The 15,416-nt window shown below is 45.9% G+C and overlaps 4 protein-coding genes across 4 annotated transcripts; 2 read left to right on the top strand and 2 right to left on the bottom strand.

The window, feature by feature from the left end:
- Positions 1–440: 440 nt before the first annotated feature.
- On the bottom strand, positions 441–3,204 carry GGS22DRAFT_170744 (uncharacterized protein). Its single transcript, XM_047962493.1, has 3 exons — positions 2,102–3,204; positions 708–1,991; positions 441–647 (listed from the first exon to the last, which is right to left on the bottom strand). Exons 1-3 carry the CDS (start codon positions 2,472–2,474, stop codon positions 523–525), a joined length of 1,782 nt encoding a protein of 593 aa, XP_047816186.1. The 5' UTR covers positions 2,475–3,204; the 3' UTR covers positions 441–522.
- Positions 3,205–6,619: 3,415 nt separating this feature from the next.
- On the top strand, positions 6,620–7,549 carry GGS22DRAFT_191524 (RmlC-like cupin; the record flags this gene model as incomplete). Its single annotated transcript, XM_047965138.1, has 4 exons — positions 6,620–6,785; positions 7,085–7,119; positions 7,226–7,242; positions 7,336–7,549. The coding sequence occupies 4 exons, from the start codon at positions 6,620–6,622 to the stop codon at positions 7,547–7,549; spliced, it is 432 nt and encodes a 143-aa protein (XP_047816187.1).
- GGS22DRAFT_170749 (uncharacterized protein) lies at positions 7,121–9,748 on the bottom strand. The gene has a single exon (XM_047962494.1). It carries the CDS (start codon positions 9,329–9,331, stop codon positions 7,700–7,702), a length of 1,632 nt encoding a protein of 543 aa, XP_047816188.1. The 5' UTR covers positions 9,332–9,748; the 3' UTR covers positions 7,121–7,699.
- Positions 9,749–11,640: 1,892 nt separating this feature from the next.
- GGS22DRAFT_196045 (ankyrin) lies at positions 11,641–13,448 on the top strand (the record flags this gene model as incomplete). Its single annotated transcript, XM_047965768.1, has 1 exon — positions 11,641–13,448. One exon carries the CDS (start codon positions 11,641–11,643, stop codon positions 13,345–13,347), a length of 1,707 nt encoding a protein of 568 aa, XP_047816189.1. The 3' UTR covers positions 13,348–13,448.
- Between the last annotated feature and the right edge of the window lie 1,968 nt (positions 13,449–15,416).

Here is a 15,416-nt window from a genome sequence, read left to right on the forward strand (position 1 = left end):
GTACTGAGCCATAGAAAATGTACGTAAGGCTACAAGATATGAGGCTTTATACATCTATGTAAGTAATAATGAACAACAGCCTTATGAAAAGAGGTATCTTTACATATAAATGTCAATAGCAAGATACTGGTGGAGTCTAGTGGAGCAAAAGCCCCAGTTGTTACAAATACCATCCTGGGAGAGGTGTACGTTGGCTGGTTGGATGATTGCGGATGACGTCGCTAGCCGGCAGGTTGGCGGCTAGGGTTCTCTGCACGGACCATACCTTATTTAATGGAGACGAAACTCCCTGTTAGAGGTATAGGCACCTGGCAGCCTGGGTATTAATTACATACCAAGTAGTTTGTACTTTGTACTTTGCTGTAATTGCATGTGATTAAAACTGGAAGTACCTGGGTACATATATATATATATGTAGACTTAAAGAAAAAGTGAAGCTTCTCCGAGATTGTAAGGCTTGTTCCACTGGTTCTATTTACTTAAAATAATATATATCTGATATGCTAAAGATAAAATTGGCTACTATTGGGGCACGAGGAATTGGTCGATATCGACCCTCTCGAAGAAGCTAATGTGACCAAAACCAACCCAATATTGAGCTAGGCGATTATGCGATAATAGGAGGAGCTGAGATTCGATATATCTGTCTATAGACGAATTAGTTAAGAATAATGACTCTGAGTGGTATAGTTCCGAGAGTATCTCACCATTATAGAACCCCATATGGGCTATATGGCCCTTGCTCTTCACTACTCGAGACCCCTCAAATGGTGGTTCCCGAGCCGTACCAATAAAGCCATCCTCACCAAGATCATCAGCGACGAAAGTGTATTCACCCCTCGGCACATTGGCATCGCCCGTTAGCTTTATCGCTTCCAACCGACCACGATAAACACGCTCGTGCAAGAAACGCTCCTGGAACTCCTCTTCCGTTTCACTTTCAAGCTGCGCTAGCGGGTCATTGTCCCCATCGTCATAATCGGGTTGATTAATCAGTAAGAACTCGCAACCGTGTCCGCTATAGTCTCCAACCCATATTCCTCTCCAAGGCCTCTCTGCTGTCGGTGTATAGAGGACGGGATCCAGAGTTGAGTAAGTGACTACTTCTTCCGCAAAATGCACACCGAGAGTCGGTGGTCCCATTTCCATCCACTGCCGGATACGAAAAATTTGATCAGACGCCTCTGAGCGGTTGTGGGGCTGCCACATAGCTGAGGTTGATCTTGTGTAGTTTATGGATGTTGCGAGAGGATGGACTCCTGCAGGCTGACCCGTGACGCGATGCCGTGCTGGAATTGCAGGGGGAGGCCAAACGTAACCATGAGGAAACTCATTCCCCATCCGACCGGCCAGGGCCTGTTTGTTAAGTGGTTTTGCGAGTAGAAAGTTAGTAAACCGAGGGTCTGTCCCGTTTTTTATCCGCATTGGCTGCTCCGAATAGAAATGCCGGAAAGCTAGCGACGATTTACCGCGGACTATATTTTCGAGGCTGTCAGCATTAAGCTGCAGGATAGGTTTGTCGAGATGCAATTTGACTGATGGCTCGAAGTGATGAATGTGGACGTCTTGGTCGGCAAGCCACGGCTCGCTACCTTCTTTATTCCGCGTGGAAACTAGTTGATATCCTTCGATACATCCTCGTCGCTCATCGTAACGGACGACAATCATCTGACCCGTCAATTCACGATCGCAAAACCACAATTTTTGCTTGGTTAAAAACCAGTATGGATCGTGTGATATATAAAGCTCGCGCCAGCTTTTACATGGGTAAGGTGTAGTGATGCGATTGCCGGGGAGATTCAACAAAACATGTCGTTTCCATTGTGAATCGGAATTCGCATGGCTGCGCAATACGCGGCAGACGAGGGAGACCGCGGCGAGCTCCAAAGGAGTCAGCCAGGAAAGTATCGCATCGATTAACTCGGAGGGAAGATCGAGGAGAGGGGTTCTCTCAGAAGGACAACTCGAAAATGATTTAGCAGGGCTCGAGTCTAGAATTGATCGGTCAGTCAGGAGAAACTTGGAATCCGGGGCTCCCGTATTAACGAAGCCAGGCAAGACGTAGCTACGGTATGCGGGATAGAGGCATGAATCCACGAACCTCGGCTTGTTGATGCGCTTGTAATGCGTTGCTTTCCTAGGGTGCTGGGGTCGTCGTCGTCTAAGTTGGGGTCGAGTAGGTTGTGGCGGTGATCCGTGTCATCCCACCGCAAATCATGGGCGGGGACAGATTTGACAAGAAGGACATTTTCTTCAATTTCAGGATCTATTCTTCCGTAACTGACAGCCGGGTTGTGAACATTTATAGTGCCGGTTTTTGAACCAGAACCCGATCCCGATCCTGATCCTAATTCAGATATAGATGTAGATGCCTCATCATCTCGTGTTGTCTCAACTCCGGAACTAGAGTCGTCGGATGAATCAGTGATGGCAAATTTTGTATGCCAAATTCTCCCTCGCCCTTCCTCATCCATCTTCTATGTCCGTGGCGGGACCCCGAGCACAGTCACACAAGCGATATGTTCGGTGGCTTTGAAGGATCCAATTGACAAGGGTCACAGCCACGTGGTGGAGAGCTGGGAGGGGGGAAGCCCAGAGTCGGTCGCGGAGAGGACAGATTTAACGAGATCCAGATCGCTAATAATCTTAGCCAAAAAATTGATAACCCCCTGGCGACCGGTTTTCGATGGTGGCAATATTAAGTCCTAGTGACGGTAGAGTTTGGTGTAGGTCAGCAGCCTTGGAGGTAGTAGGTTGCAGGCAGCTGGCAGGTTAGGCGTCATTTAATAGCTAAGAACAAGGAGGAGGGATATTTCATTCTCATAATGACGGTAGGTCAGGTATTTCAGTTTCAGACCCAACGTAGATGCAACAGCTCGCCCGTATGGAAAGTGGGCACAAAAAATCGGTGGCGACCAATAGCGGGATTTGGAATTGGCGAAATCATTGATTTGACTGATGGCGGTCCAGGGCTAGGCTCTCTCCCTGGTACTGTCCTCGGTAGGTCCTAACTTGTTTTAAAGACTCGAGAACTCAAGAAGATTGGGATTCGGTTTATTAGCTCATCAACATTTGGTAGGTGCTTTGGCTACCTAGTAGCTACCATACCAAGTAGTCAGGTAGTCAAAGTTGTCAAGTATTTCTCCATGCAATAGCGCCGACCGTACTCATATCATCAGCCATTTCAAGCAAGCTTCGCGTAGGTGCAAGGAAGTTGTTTAGAAAATGGAGAATAAATTTGAAGGAGTCGGAGCCGAGCCGGTTCTAGGTGGATTTTTAGTACATCCTTGCTGTTTCCTTGGACCCTTTGCTGCCTTTGTTGGCAGGTTAGCTGTTGCCACATCTGGCACATCTGGCCCACCGGGTTGGGACGGGAAGGTCCTAACTCTAGGCTTCTAGGCTTCCAGGTTTATACAACAGGCTCCTAGCCGCTGCCGTTACAAGGGATTATAGACGCTATAGCCGCAAATCTTAAGGCTTCACCCTAGCAACTCCAGGTGTCCCAATCTCGGCTGCCTTGACTGCTTGACAACCTTGGAATTCGGTCCCTTCGTACCCAGTACCTAGTAGTAGGTAACCTTAACCTGTCCTCCGCTCTTCGATGTTCCTCCACTCTTCGCATCTTCCCTAATTGGTTAGGTACCTATTTTAAGTATCTACTCTATGAAGTTCTTTATCTTCATCTCCTTCGTTTTTAATCCCTAACTCAGTACCTGTACTCACCTCCAGGGCTACCTGCATGTACCCAGTATATCAAATCACCATGACGGCAGAAGCTACAGCATCGATGCTTCAAACCGAGCCGGAGGACACTTGTGACGAAGTGAATCCTACAGCGTATCACAGTTGATGGCCCTATCACACCACACAATTCTATCCTTCATGCTCGGCTGCAACTTCAAGATATGGCTAGTCCTCCAGACCACCGGTACAGTTCGTTAACCCTGCGCCGCCGCCGACGTCTGCCCACCAATACACAACGTCGCTTCGTCGATATCTCACATTGCAGCATACCCGATCTGACTATGCCCTGGCCCCCATTGGAACGGCTGCCCATTCCTGTCATGGGAAAAGGCCAGGGGTCTCAAGAAAGGAACCGGCCATTCTCGGACTACAGATCCAATCCGGTATGCTACACCTAGAGATGCAACGATCCCGGATTTACCGACGAGAAAAATTCAAAGTTACAACTTCGATGTTGTTGTATTCACCTAGAAGTAGATTTATCTACTCGTCAATATTCCTAAGATCGACGCACTGTTCTGGAAGAAAGGAGGAGAAGAAGAAGAAGAAGAAGAAGAAGAGCCGAAAGAATCACCCTTCGTTTGCTCGGACGGCACGGTCAAGCCAATCACAAGACTCGCGCTACCTGGTAGAGTTATAAGATGGCACTCCCCTAAATAACCGCCTTCCCTTCTGGTTATCTATTGGGATTGCTATGAGGATACTATGTCCACACACAAATTTTAGCCGTCTATATTTCTCGATATGCCCATGTAAGTCCAAGCAGCTTGGCTCTTGGCTACAGATCTATTGTGTTAAAGCCCAGGGTCTATCGTGGCTACTCACCTATCCTTTTATAGCCATGTTAGATTGTTGGATGTTTGGTTTATACGACACAAACCATTTACGATCGGCATTGTTTCTTGGCGTGTGTGCTATATTTACTAAGGCTAGAACATTACCATCACCGATGCTGGGAATGTTTCCGACGAGGTAAGACCTCACATACCAGGCTCTCACCTGGCGCACTGAGGCACCATGCTTGGCATTTTGGCGGCACAACGCTTGGTCATCTGCGCATCTCGGAGCTTCAGATCCCCTGCGCATCTTGACCCGGTACGGTCGCGAATGCGACTCAATCCGTTATCAGCAATGCCAACAAAGGTCAGAACTTCAATTCGCCAACGGGAACCAGCTCCCGTGATGCCTTCGGCAGTCATTCAACATCGAAAACGGGGTATTCTTCAGGGTATTTATCATTGGGGTTCCAGATTTGGAGAGCCGCTGCTATTTCTGTCATGACCCGCGCAGCTTTTGAGCTTCCTCTTCTAGCCTACCTGATTACTAGGACGGCTAAGGACTGTATAAGGGTTAACCTCCCTGTGTTGTCCCATGCACATGAAGCAAACTGAGATCGTTCCGCCTTTCCGCCGCTTTCCACCGCTCGGCGGACCTAAAATCCCCTAGCCACGCCAAGAATCGAGAAACCACAACACAGTTATATACCTGGCGCATAGCTGTCTTCATAACAATATCTCTAGGACCTAGTTAGACTCAAGCCCAACACCACGGAACTGATCATGATCCTTAAGTGACCGCCCCACCTATTTGCGGCATTAGTTCAAGGCTGATTTCTATATCCTTTTTTTTTCCTTTTCAGAATCCAGAGGCTCCTCTCTTTCCAACGAATTACATCAAGATTAGAGAAGTAAGGCTGTAAAAATGATGTATTCAAGGATAGAAGTCAAATAATTTCACCCTCAGCTTATAAAGTAAGTATAACGAGGTAGAGTCTTAAGGCCAGTTGGCCAGAACGACAACTTTTACTCCCATATAGGCACCACTGATTCTAGAAGCAGTCTTTTCATATTTACGCATCGATGCTCACCCCATTAGATGAAATACTCCGTTGAAATGATCACCCGATGGAAACCCTCTTCATGCCTAGGTACCTAGGTAGGTAAATACGCAAGCAAAATGAAGGCTCCTCGGCCATTCTCATTGTATATGCGGAAAACCTTGCAGTGGCATAGTGGCGTATGCGGCCGTATGCAGGCATAAGCTGTCCGGTCAACTTACATCAAATAGGTACCTCGTGGCTGCTAAAGCACGCATGTCTAGATAGGTACCTACCTAGGTAGTAGGTATCGATTATACACACGTGTAATGATTTTGTTGGCATTGTCGCAATATCCACAGACCCCTAAGAGACAGAATATGATTTATATGTCGTGTCTCCACGAAATACCTACCTGTCCGCCTATCGACCTAGTAGGTCCGTACCTACATATATCATTGATGCACGTCACGGGTATTTAGGTTATTATTGACATATATACTATATACATAGTAACTATAGAGGAACATGTGTCCAATACCGAGGCAGTCATCGTGTTGCTCAGGTGTAAACTTTAGGTACTAAACAGCTACATGTACTAGGTAGGTATTAATGTTTACCAGAAATGTTTACCAAGTGGAGAGACTAGTCTACATACGTGGTCCACTATTCTAAACCAATGGGTGTGCACAGACCACATAATATACGTTGTTTCCGCACTAGAGGCAGGAGGCGTTCCTTGGGTCGATTGACAGGGCGGAATCATGGAAACTGCTAAAGTCAACCCAACACCTCTCAATAGAAGTTGGATAAAACCTCTTAACATAACTCCATCTTCACCTAATATTAAGTAATTTCATATAATTTCCGAATTAACTCATTATCAATCACCTATAGTCCTGGATTTTACTTACCTGGGTATCTATTTTTGTCTACCGAAGCCTTGCCAATCAGCTGTCGACAATCTTCGATCTCCTCTCCTCACTTTCCAAGCCCGTCATAGAACATCTAATTCCAGTGCTACGCTATATGTGCTTCACTCCAACTTTTATAGGAATTATGTCTGGCTTCTTCTCTCTACTCCCGGATTTACTTCCGATGATCATGCCTTCCGAAGTACAAATCACAAAGGCTTCCGATCTTGAGGCTCAAAGGGACGGGAAGGATGCGGCAATGATCCGTCAAGGAGCCGTGATCGGCAAAAGTGATAGGATGTGTGCAAGTGGTAAGCCACCTTATCAGTTCATCTCCAAAACCAACCCCCTATGCATACTCCTTGCGTTTAAGCACAGGCGCAATGTCACCAAACGTTGCCGAGTCCCCGCCAGGTCTTGACCGAGGCGTTGGTTCCCAATTGCAGATGGAGGGTCCCTGACCTTATGTCAGATTCGTGTTAGTAACAGCGTCGCTAGTCCTCATAGCCAAACCGCACTGTTCCTCGGCAGTACATCATCATGGTGAACAAGGTCGGTCTTGTTCCTACTTCGATTACACCAAGGTTCTGTGTGTCTAACATTGAACAAGAGACCATCATTTATGCTGCCTCAGGCAAGGGCATGGTACGTAAAGGAGCAGTTTTGGTGTGAAAGCATCAAGTCATCCCTTGGTCTTTATACCTAGATAGCCGCTATCACATCAATACCACTGAAGCTAACTTATCCACAGTATGTCATAATCCCCGAGTGATTCTTGTGTCACCCTATGTGGTTCATTTGCTCTTTAGTGATAGGCTACGACGCCTAGGATTTTCTAGGGGGGATGCTGACAGGTAATAGATTGGTGACCAGCTCCGGCGCTGACGAAGAGCCTAAGAGGCACGAACTGTCCCCGGGCGACTTTGCATTTGTTCCGCCATGGACAGAGCACCAGGAAATCAACGAAACTAATGAGAATGTTGTCTGGATCCTGATTCGAAGCGGCCCTGAACCTGTAGTGGTCTACCTGACGGGCTGGGGAGGCGACGAAGCAAAGGCAGATGCAATTGATTGATGCCGCCGGGAATAAAGTGGCATTCACATACTGTAAATTCTGCACATCCAGGTGCGTATGTCCAAGCGCCAGGAGGGTGGTGGCATTTGATTACGCAGTTCTCGACATCCAGTAAACAGGACAATCGCGGCGTTGCCAGGGGGTGTACATCTATTCTGTGCAGTAACGGCGTATGACGCCACAAAGTCTGTCCCGGTTCTCCTTGGTATCAAATACTTGAGCGTGGTCCAATCCCCAGAACCAGAGCAACTCAACCCCGTCGCGCGTGAGATAACCATTACCCCATCTATCCTGCCCCATGGACTGCCCCATGGACCACCCCTTAGAACTGGCATCCCTTCCATTTGTCTGGCTAGGGACAACCCATCCATCACTGTCGGCACCCAAATATTGGGCAACCATCAAAGTATCAACGATCAAATCTCGTTCCGCGAGACAAACTGCCACCTTTCGCAGCGGTCTCGCAGTAGCCCGGGTCCCCTGATCGTCCACACCAACCGCTTCCGCAGATAATCCCCTCGCCGCTCCCACTAGCTCTTCCTTCCACACAATATTATCCTTCCAGAAGAAATGGCGGCCCAGACAGTGAGCGACGCCAGGATCCATGCTCGCAAAATACCATAGCTGCCACTCGTTGGCCTCCCTGGGTCTGCGTCTAGTGAAATTGTATGCTACATCGGGCAGATGCAATAAGATAGTCACAGGATCAATGAGTACTGCTGAGGAAATCCTGTCGGCTAGGTCTTCCGAGCGCAACATGTGGGTTGCCAAGGCGCTGCCGTACGAATGGGACACCAACACAAACCTGTCCCACCCGTGCGCATCCAAGATCGTAGCAATCTGCCTTAGGAAATCGGGCCTCCTTAGTGGCTCCTTCGTGAGTCGGAATGAAATCGGGAGGATCTCGATCGCGACAATGCCAATCTGACCCTGCACATCTTGTTCCCCCGACTCCGAATTGAGCTGGGCAAGGAACGGCACATACGTGTAGAGGCCGATGCCGATGCCGTGAAGGAACACAACAGGAAGCTTACCGGTGGCGGTATGGGGGCGGTACCAGTAACTTAACTCTTCTGACTCGGAGTATCTACGAGTGAATAAGTCTTGTAGGCGCGGAGGGATGACGGAGAAGATTCTAGACGGCGACTGCGCGTGATGATGAAACCCGCTCCGCACTAATTGGCAATGCGACACAAAGTCGACCACGCCCACGACCAAATACCACACAATACTTCTATATCGGGTTTCCACCTCGTCCAACGTCAGTCGGAGACCCTCGGCCTTTCCTCTGCCCGGTTCTAATCTCCGACCCAGCAGCTCCTCGATTGCGTCTACATACTCGTCGAGTTCCGCATCCTCCTCCTCGGTCTCCTTGCCAGGCCATCTGTCGAAGAAGGCCCAGAGAATGAAGTCGCGTACGTTATCTCTCCGTATCTCAGACTCGTCTGCGCCAAGGAACCACATCTGGAGATAGCGCCGAGCGTCGGGCACGTTTGCGAAGCAGCGTTGGAATATAGCGCGACGCTCCTCGCGTGACAGCGGCGGTGGATGCTTTGCTTCCTCCTTTAGCCGCCTATTGTGCGGGATGTATATGAGTATAGCGTACAGAGTGTCCAGGACGCAGTAGGCTAGTAGCGTCATGCTAAGGGGATGCGATAGTACGGCCCAGCCGAGCATCGCCGCCAAGAAGGCTAGCCATGCTATGCACAGCGGCGTCGTATACTGCACTAGGAATATGCATACACGGATGAAAATGTACTCTGGTATCGATGTGCCAATCATGACGACGGGCCGCGATTACGGCTTTAGGCAAGCCGGGGAAACGGTCGCGATAAGTTTTTAGATGTACTTAGTTCGCCCACCACTTCTTTTTCCTGTTCTTTTTCTTTTATTCCCGATGTTTCTGTCTTAGCAAATGTTGACAGTTGCTAAAGACGGCAGTGAAATCGAGTGTGTCTACTAGTGGTATATGGATAATATAAACAGCGTTCTAGCACCTAAACGCTAGGTGAATCACAGGCTAAGAAATTAGATGGCTAGTTCAACGTTAGATAGGCAGCTCTAGATTTTAATATCAATGGTGATTCGGGACGAGGGAAATCTTCTTAAACGGCTTCCTAAGATGGAAAGACTCGAGACAAGTTTAAGATAGTTGCATAATAACAAGAACTCCCACCTTTACGCTTGGCAGTCTTACCGTCTACTATTGAAAAACAGAATAGGAAACAGAATAATATAAGGCCGTAATTTAAGTGACGTTTGTTGACCCATTTTAATTTGTACCTAGTGTGGCTGTCATGTGGCTGGTGTTGTGTGGCTTGGTAATTAAGTAACGACCATCGTGAGAAAGGGATTTCTTTGAACTCTACCTACTTCATAGATTAGATTATTCAAGTGTAGGTTAAAAGAAGGAATGCACAATGGATTCTTTTCTATAGTCATAATTAAATTGTTGGCTTATCGCGACGTAAAGCCCTCATTAGTAAAAGATTTCCCTCTTAGAATATGTAAACACCTTATTCATTTATTCTAAATGTTAAGTACTTTCAGAAGCAATCGCTACTTATTATAAGGAATCATTCACGAAAATACCTAAGTATTTAATAATAACATTAAATATTCGAGGGGGGTTTTTTAGAATTAATTTAGTATAATAATATTTTTTGATTGAATTATTTTGTAAGCTGTAAAAAGTTTAAGTCTTAATGCTATCTTGTTAAAATAAAATCAAGCTCTTTCCCATTTACATCATCTTACTTAATACTAGGTACCTACCTATACTGCATTAGAACTACCTAGGATTTTATTTCCTATGTGGAATTAATTACAGGAGATCCATGTTGTTCTTGTCTCATTGCTTGTTGATACTAGGTACAATGGTGTCATGCACGGTACTATACATACATGTATGTAGTATGTCGATAACGTCAAGCCCAATCTACAATCATAGATAAAATGAGACAAATCATAGGTACATCAGTAGATGGGTAGGTAAGTACGTTAGTGATTTAAAAGATTATGAGTTGGAAGCCACGTCCCATTTCCAGATGTGAGATAGTAGGTACATTAAGAGGCAATTAAACTTCACACAGATTACAACTAGGTACCAGGTATTTTTCCGATTTCATAAGAAAGTTCTATCTAGATTAGACGTACTAGGTATCTTAAGGTTGTTTTTATAGATATGCTACGCAGCTACATGAATGGGAGTGAATTTGATGTTATCGCGAGGTGCTGCATCATCTTATAAATTCAACTAGTCACATAAGACCAAAAAGTTGAATAATATTTCCCCATTCTCTTGCTCTTATATCTCTGGTGGATGATTGAATCTATAAGTGAAAAAGTACATATGCGTAAGTAAATTAACCTAGCTTATGGATCTTGATTGTGTACGTATTCTGAAGTAGATACATATAAGTATATTGAAATTACATCGTATCAGAATTATGTTTTTGGATTCCATGTATCTGGGTAAATACAAGTCTGCAACGGTCTATAAATGATGACCCTGAAAGAGATTCTACAGTGTGATTGTCAAAGTTTAATCAGCAACAGCCGCACTATCCGTGTCCGTAACTTCCTTTACAATTAAATTCATCGACAACCAGGGAAGCCGCAGCCACACCTATCTTTCTAGCTCCGTGCGGTGATAGAAGACATAATCAGTAGGTACTGATTAGAGATTGGGATTATATTATATCTTCCACCTTAACGTCTTCCAACTTTCCTTCCTTCTTTCCCAACGGTTTCCTCTATCAATCAAAACACCAACACCACGGTAATCGCAATTCATTTCATTTGCGAAAACCACAACTCATTCTACTTCATTACGATTCACAACTTTCCACAGACAAGTCACCTTATTGTGACACCGATACAAAATTACCGGTGCAATTAAAGAATCCGTTCCTTCCCGATTCTTCACACTCCGTTACACGAAACCTAATAATCTCGATTCTTTCTTCGGCATTCATCAAGTCACTCAGGCACGACCAACAACTACTAAAGTACGCCTGAAGTAGAAGCTTGAACGAACTAAGCAACGTCATTCGGCATCTTAAGTTTTCGTCTACAATTGAATGATCGCGATGACTCCCAATCAGAACGTGAAGAGCAATGGCGTTAATCGCGATACTCACACCCCTCCAATCCTTGACAAGCACTATGCCACTTATAACATGGCACAATTCAAACACCTTCTCTACACCCTCCCCCCTTCCCCATCTATGTCCCATGACAATGAGGACAATCAAAAGGTACGAGAAGCTCCCGAAGTGCCCGAGATGCTCAACCTACCCCAAAGTTTTCTTAAGAAGTTTCTAAACAAGACGCAGGACAGCAAGAAGGACCAGGTTGGCCCTGTAGGCATTCAAAGTGTACCTCAAGAGACGATCCTACACGTCGCGACCTTTCTGTCTCAGGCGGACAGGTGCCATCTTGCGCAAACTTGTCGAGGCTTTTCCATTCTGATGAAGACGCCATTGCACGAACAGGATGAGAATGAGGACCATCATGCACTATGGTGGGCATGCGTGAATAATAACGCCGACTTGTTTAAGCGTGCACTCGGCGAGGATTTGACTCTCATCAATTACCGCTTCAAAGAGCATCACTCCACCCGCTCGATTCCCGAGAGCATGTATTGGAGCATGCACTTCACACCATTGATCCTGGCCCTCAAGTTTAGAGCTGACCAGGTTCTGTTACTGCTCTTGAAATCTGGAGTGGATGTGAATCTTGCAGATGAGATGCCTCTGGTCCAGGGAACGCAATTCATGGGCCATCGCCGTCAATGGCTGCCTATTAACTGGGGAGTTCATTTGATGAACCCGGGCATGGACTTCGACCTCTGTATCGGTCTACTCGTCGCATATGGAGCAAACCCCAACCAAGCTCCATTAATGCTCCCATGGGAATCCCCTGAAGATGATCCTCGCCCGGGAGATCAAATGCCACTTTTCGAGCAACTGGAGTTGGCACTACAGCTTCATTCATCCGTGCACGTCCCCATTGACGATCTGAAGGACATTTACGAGAAGCGGCGAAGCCGCATAATTTCGTTGCTCGAAGTGGGCGCTGATGCGAAGGCGGTACACCCCTACACATTTCACACGGCTCTTCACCATCTTGCTCAGAGGATGGTAAAGTATGAACCCCGTGAACATCTGATGACGGGCCAATTTGCCGAGATTATCTATGATGAGGTCATAATCCCTCACTGTCTCCAAACTTTTGAGATGCTTATTTACTCTGGCGCCCAGCTGTCGGCACTCAGTTGGGACTACGACAGCGGCCTACGCACGCCTTTGCACGTCATATGCACCAAGAGCGGTCGGTATGAGGAGATAATCAACTATTTTCTTAGGAATGGTATGGACATAAACGTGGCCGATAGTTATGGTCGTACACCTATCTATGAGGTATTAGAACACCCTCCCAGCGATCTAAAGGTCCTATCTCGATTCATCGACAAGGGTGTTAATATTCACCATCGAGACAACATGCTAAGAACACCACTACATGCCGTCTGTAATGGTTATCGCAGCTCTCAAGAGAGACTTCGACAGATGATAAACATTCTACTTCAGCGTGGTGCTAGCGCGACTATTACCGACCTCGATGAGAAGACGCCTCTCGACCTCCTTCTTGCGACAAGTAGAATAGTATTCTCGCCAGAATTAATTCAGACTCTACGCAACGCTGAGCGCCGTACTCCAGCGCACATGGGCGGAACAGGACGTGGCGGTGGACGTGGTGGACGTGGAGGACGTGGAAGAGGTGGAAGAGGCGGTTGATCACCGTGGTAAACTCTTTGGTCTGTAACGACTAGAAATTGGGCACAGCTTCATTGGTTACATGACGAGAATTGGTTTTCACGATGGATGCGCTGCTAGGGGTAGGCTAGTGTTAGTACTATGCCTCAGATATTCAGTGAGTGCTAGAGTGGATAGTAGCATGAACTGGATCCTTATTGGGCTTTGTTCGCTGAATTGATTTTTCTTTCCTCACTGAGCACTGTGAATTTGACACAAGCGTGACAACTGATACTTAACCATGTATCATAATTCTCTTCCTATTATCGTTGAAGTTCGAGTATATTGCGGTATGTAGACTATAATTTCGGGTTATGTTAAAATGTACTTCTGTGGAACGACACAGGAATATCTTAACTAGGTACCTATCTACACACACCCTTTAGGAACAACACAGAACATGCTACGCTAGTGAGAAAAGAAAGGAATTTGGAAGCCTCGTCGAGGGATAACTCCCTTTAGGGTAAACCTGAAGCTGGCCTCACCTATATCCCAACAGATCGTTTTGGCTAGGTAAGTAATTTCTATAAGCTAGGTACCTTATGTAGTCCACATAGAATGTTAGCTCGCTCATTTGCAGGGCATCGGAGATGATAATGAATTTGTTTGCATATACGCGTATTCATAATGCATAAATCATCTAGAACACATTAAAGAGGCTAAACTAGAGTATCACTTGCTATACGGGATCCTCACTACCTTAACAGTTTAACTACCTCGTTGTTGACGCTAACTAGTTGGCTTCTATTAATTAGGGGAATGATCCTGATCTTATTTCTAACAACATTCTAAAACTACCCTCACTAGTAACCGGGGCCGGACCTGCTCTAGTGCGCATAAGTTATTCTCTAGCCCCTGGGAATGTTATCGCTCGTACTAGTATGATACATTCTATGTAGATAGAAGCAATTCTTGAGTCCGGTATGTCGTTTGTGTGACACTGGAAAGTGTAGGTCAGATAGCCCCTGCTGGCCCTGTTCTAGTAACTATAAATATACTGATCGTGGAGCTATTCTACCTCTCTAGATCGCTTTAAACTTACCTACAATCCGACTTCTTAGTTTTCAGTCCGTGATAGGTACATAGTTTGTTATTATTCTGATAAACTGGCTAGACTGGTTATACCGGCGTACTGACATGGAGGTCATTTGATGTCCTAATTATCCCGATGCACCACCTTCTTGATGCCATTGAGTTCCTCTTCGGCTTTCCTGTAGTAGTAAGGATTAGGGTGAAGAGTACGGCCCTACCATATATTAGTTCCATCGTCTAATATAGTAGGCGCTGAGCCTGTCAATCGCAACTAAGTTCTCGTGATGGTTAATATCCGGGCACGAAGAGCTGTCTTCGATACACGTTTGACAACCATTTAGGCAAGCTAGCAAGTTCTATATTAAATAGAAAAACGACGGCGGACCATAAGAACAAATCCGCCAACCCGCCAATTCAATTAATGTATTGAAATGTATACAGTATGACACAGTATAAAAGCGTACAGTCTTATACAAATTTCACACGGTGTTTTAAATCTTACAGGGGGTTATAGCGCTATAGGGCGCTAAAGGCCCCTGTAATTTAAGGGTGGCTTTTTAGGCACTTAGGTACCTAAAAGGCACATACGCGTAATAGTTCAAAACGAGGGGTATCACGTGACACCTCGAGCCTCATCGGATAGATGTCAACAGCGCGTATTATAAAAGGTTCAATTGAAACTCAGCGTATGAAGATTAGTTTATAATGAATAAATTTTATATAAGTAGAAAGCCCTTTTGAAGAGCTTTCGAATGAACCCATTATATTTACGAGCGACTCAATATTGAAGCGTAAAAGTGTATCCGAATCATGAGCTATCTAGGTAGGTACGTAAGTACTTATGTAAAAAAACGATGCGCTATAACGCCTATAAGTTACAGGGACTTTTAGCGCTACAGTGCGCTATAGCCCCCTATAAGATTTAGGGCACTGTGTGGAATATGTATCAAACTGTACGTAATTACACTGTATTATACTGTGTACATTTTAATACATTAATTAAATTGGCGGGTTGGCGG

The sequence above is a fragment of the Annulohypoxylon maeteangense genome (assembly GCF_022496945.1).
Source record: "Annulohypoxylon maeteangense strain CBS 123835 unplaced genomic scaffold GGS22scaffold_16, whole genome shotgun sequence".
Taxonomy (NCBI): domain Eukaryota; kingdom Fungi; phylum Ascomycota; class Sordariomycetes; order Xylariales; family Hypoxylaceae; genus Annulohypoxylon; species Annulohypoxylon maeteangense.

Excerpts from the sequence above, each read along its gene's own strand:
- GGS22DRAFT_170744 (XM_047962493.1), bottom strand. The coding sequence starts at position 2,474 with ATGGATGAGGAAGGGCGAGGGAGAATTTGGCATACAAAATTTGCCATC. Across the intron at positions 1,992-2,101 it reads AAGCGCATCAACAAGCCGAG|ACTCGAGCCCTGCTAAATCA; the intron begins GTTCGTGGATTC and ends GATCAATTCTAG. Across the intron at positions 648-707 it reads CCATATGGGGTTCTATAATG|ACAGATATATCGAATCTCAG; the intron begins GTGAGATACTCT and ends ATTCGTCTATAG.
- GGS22DRAFT_170749 (XM_047962494.1), bottom strand. The coding sequence starts at position 9,331 with ATGATTGGCACATCGATACCAGAGTACATTTTCATCCGTGTATGCATA.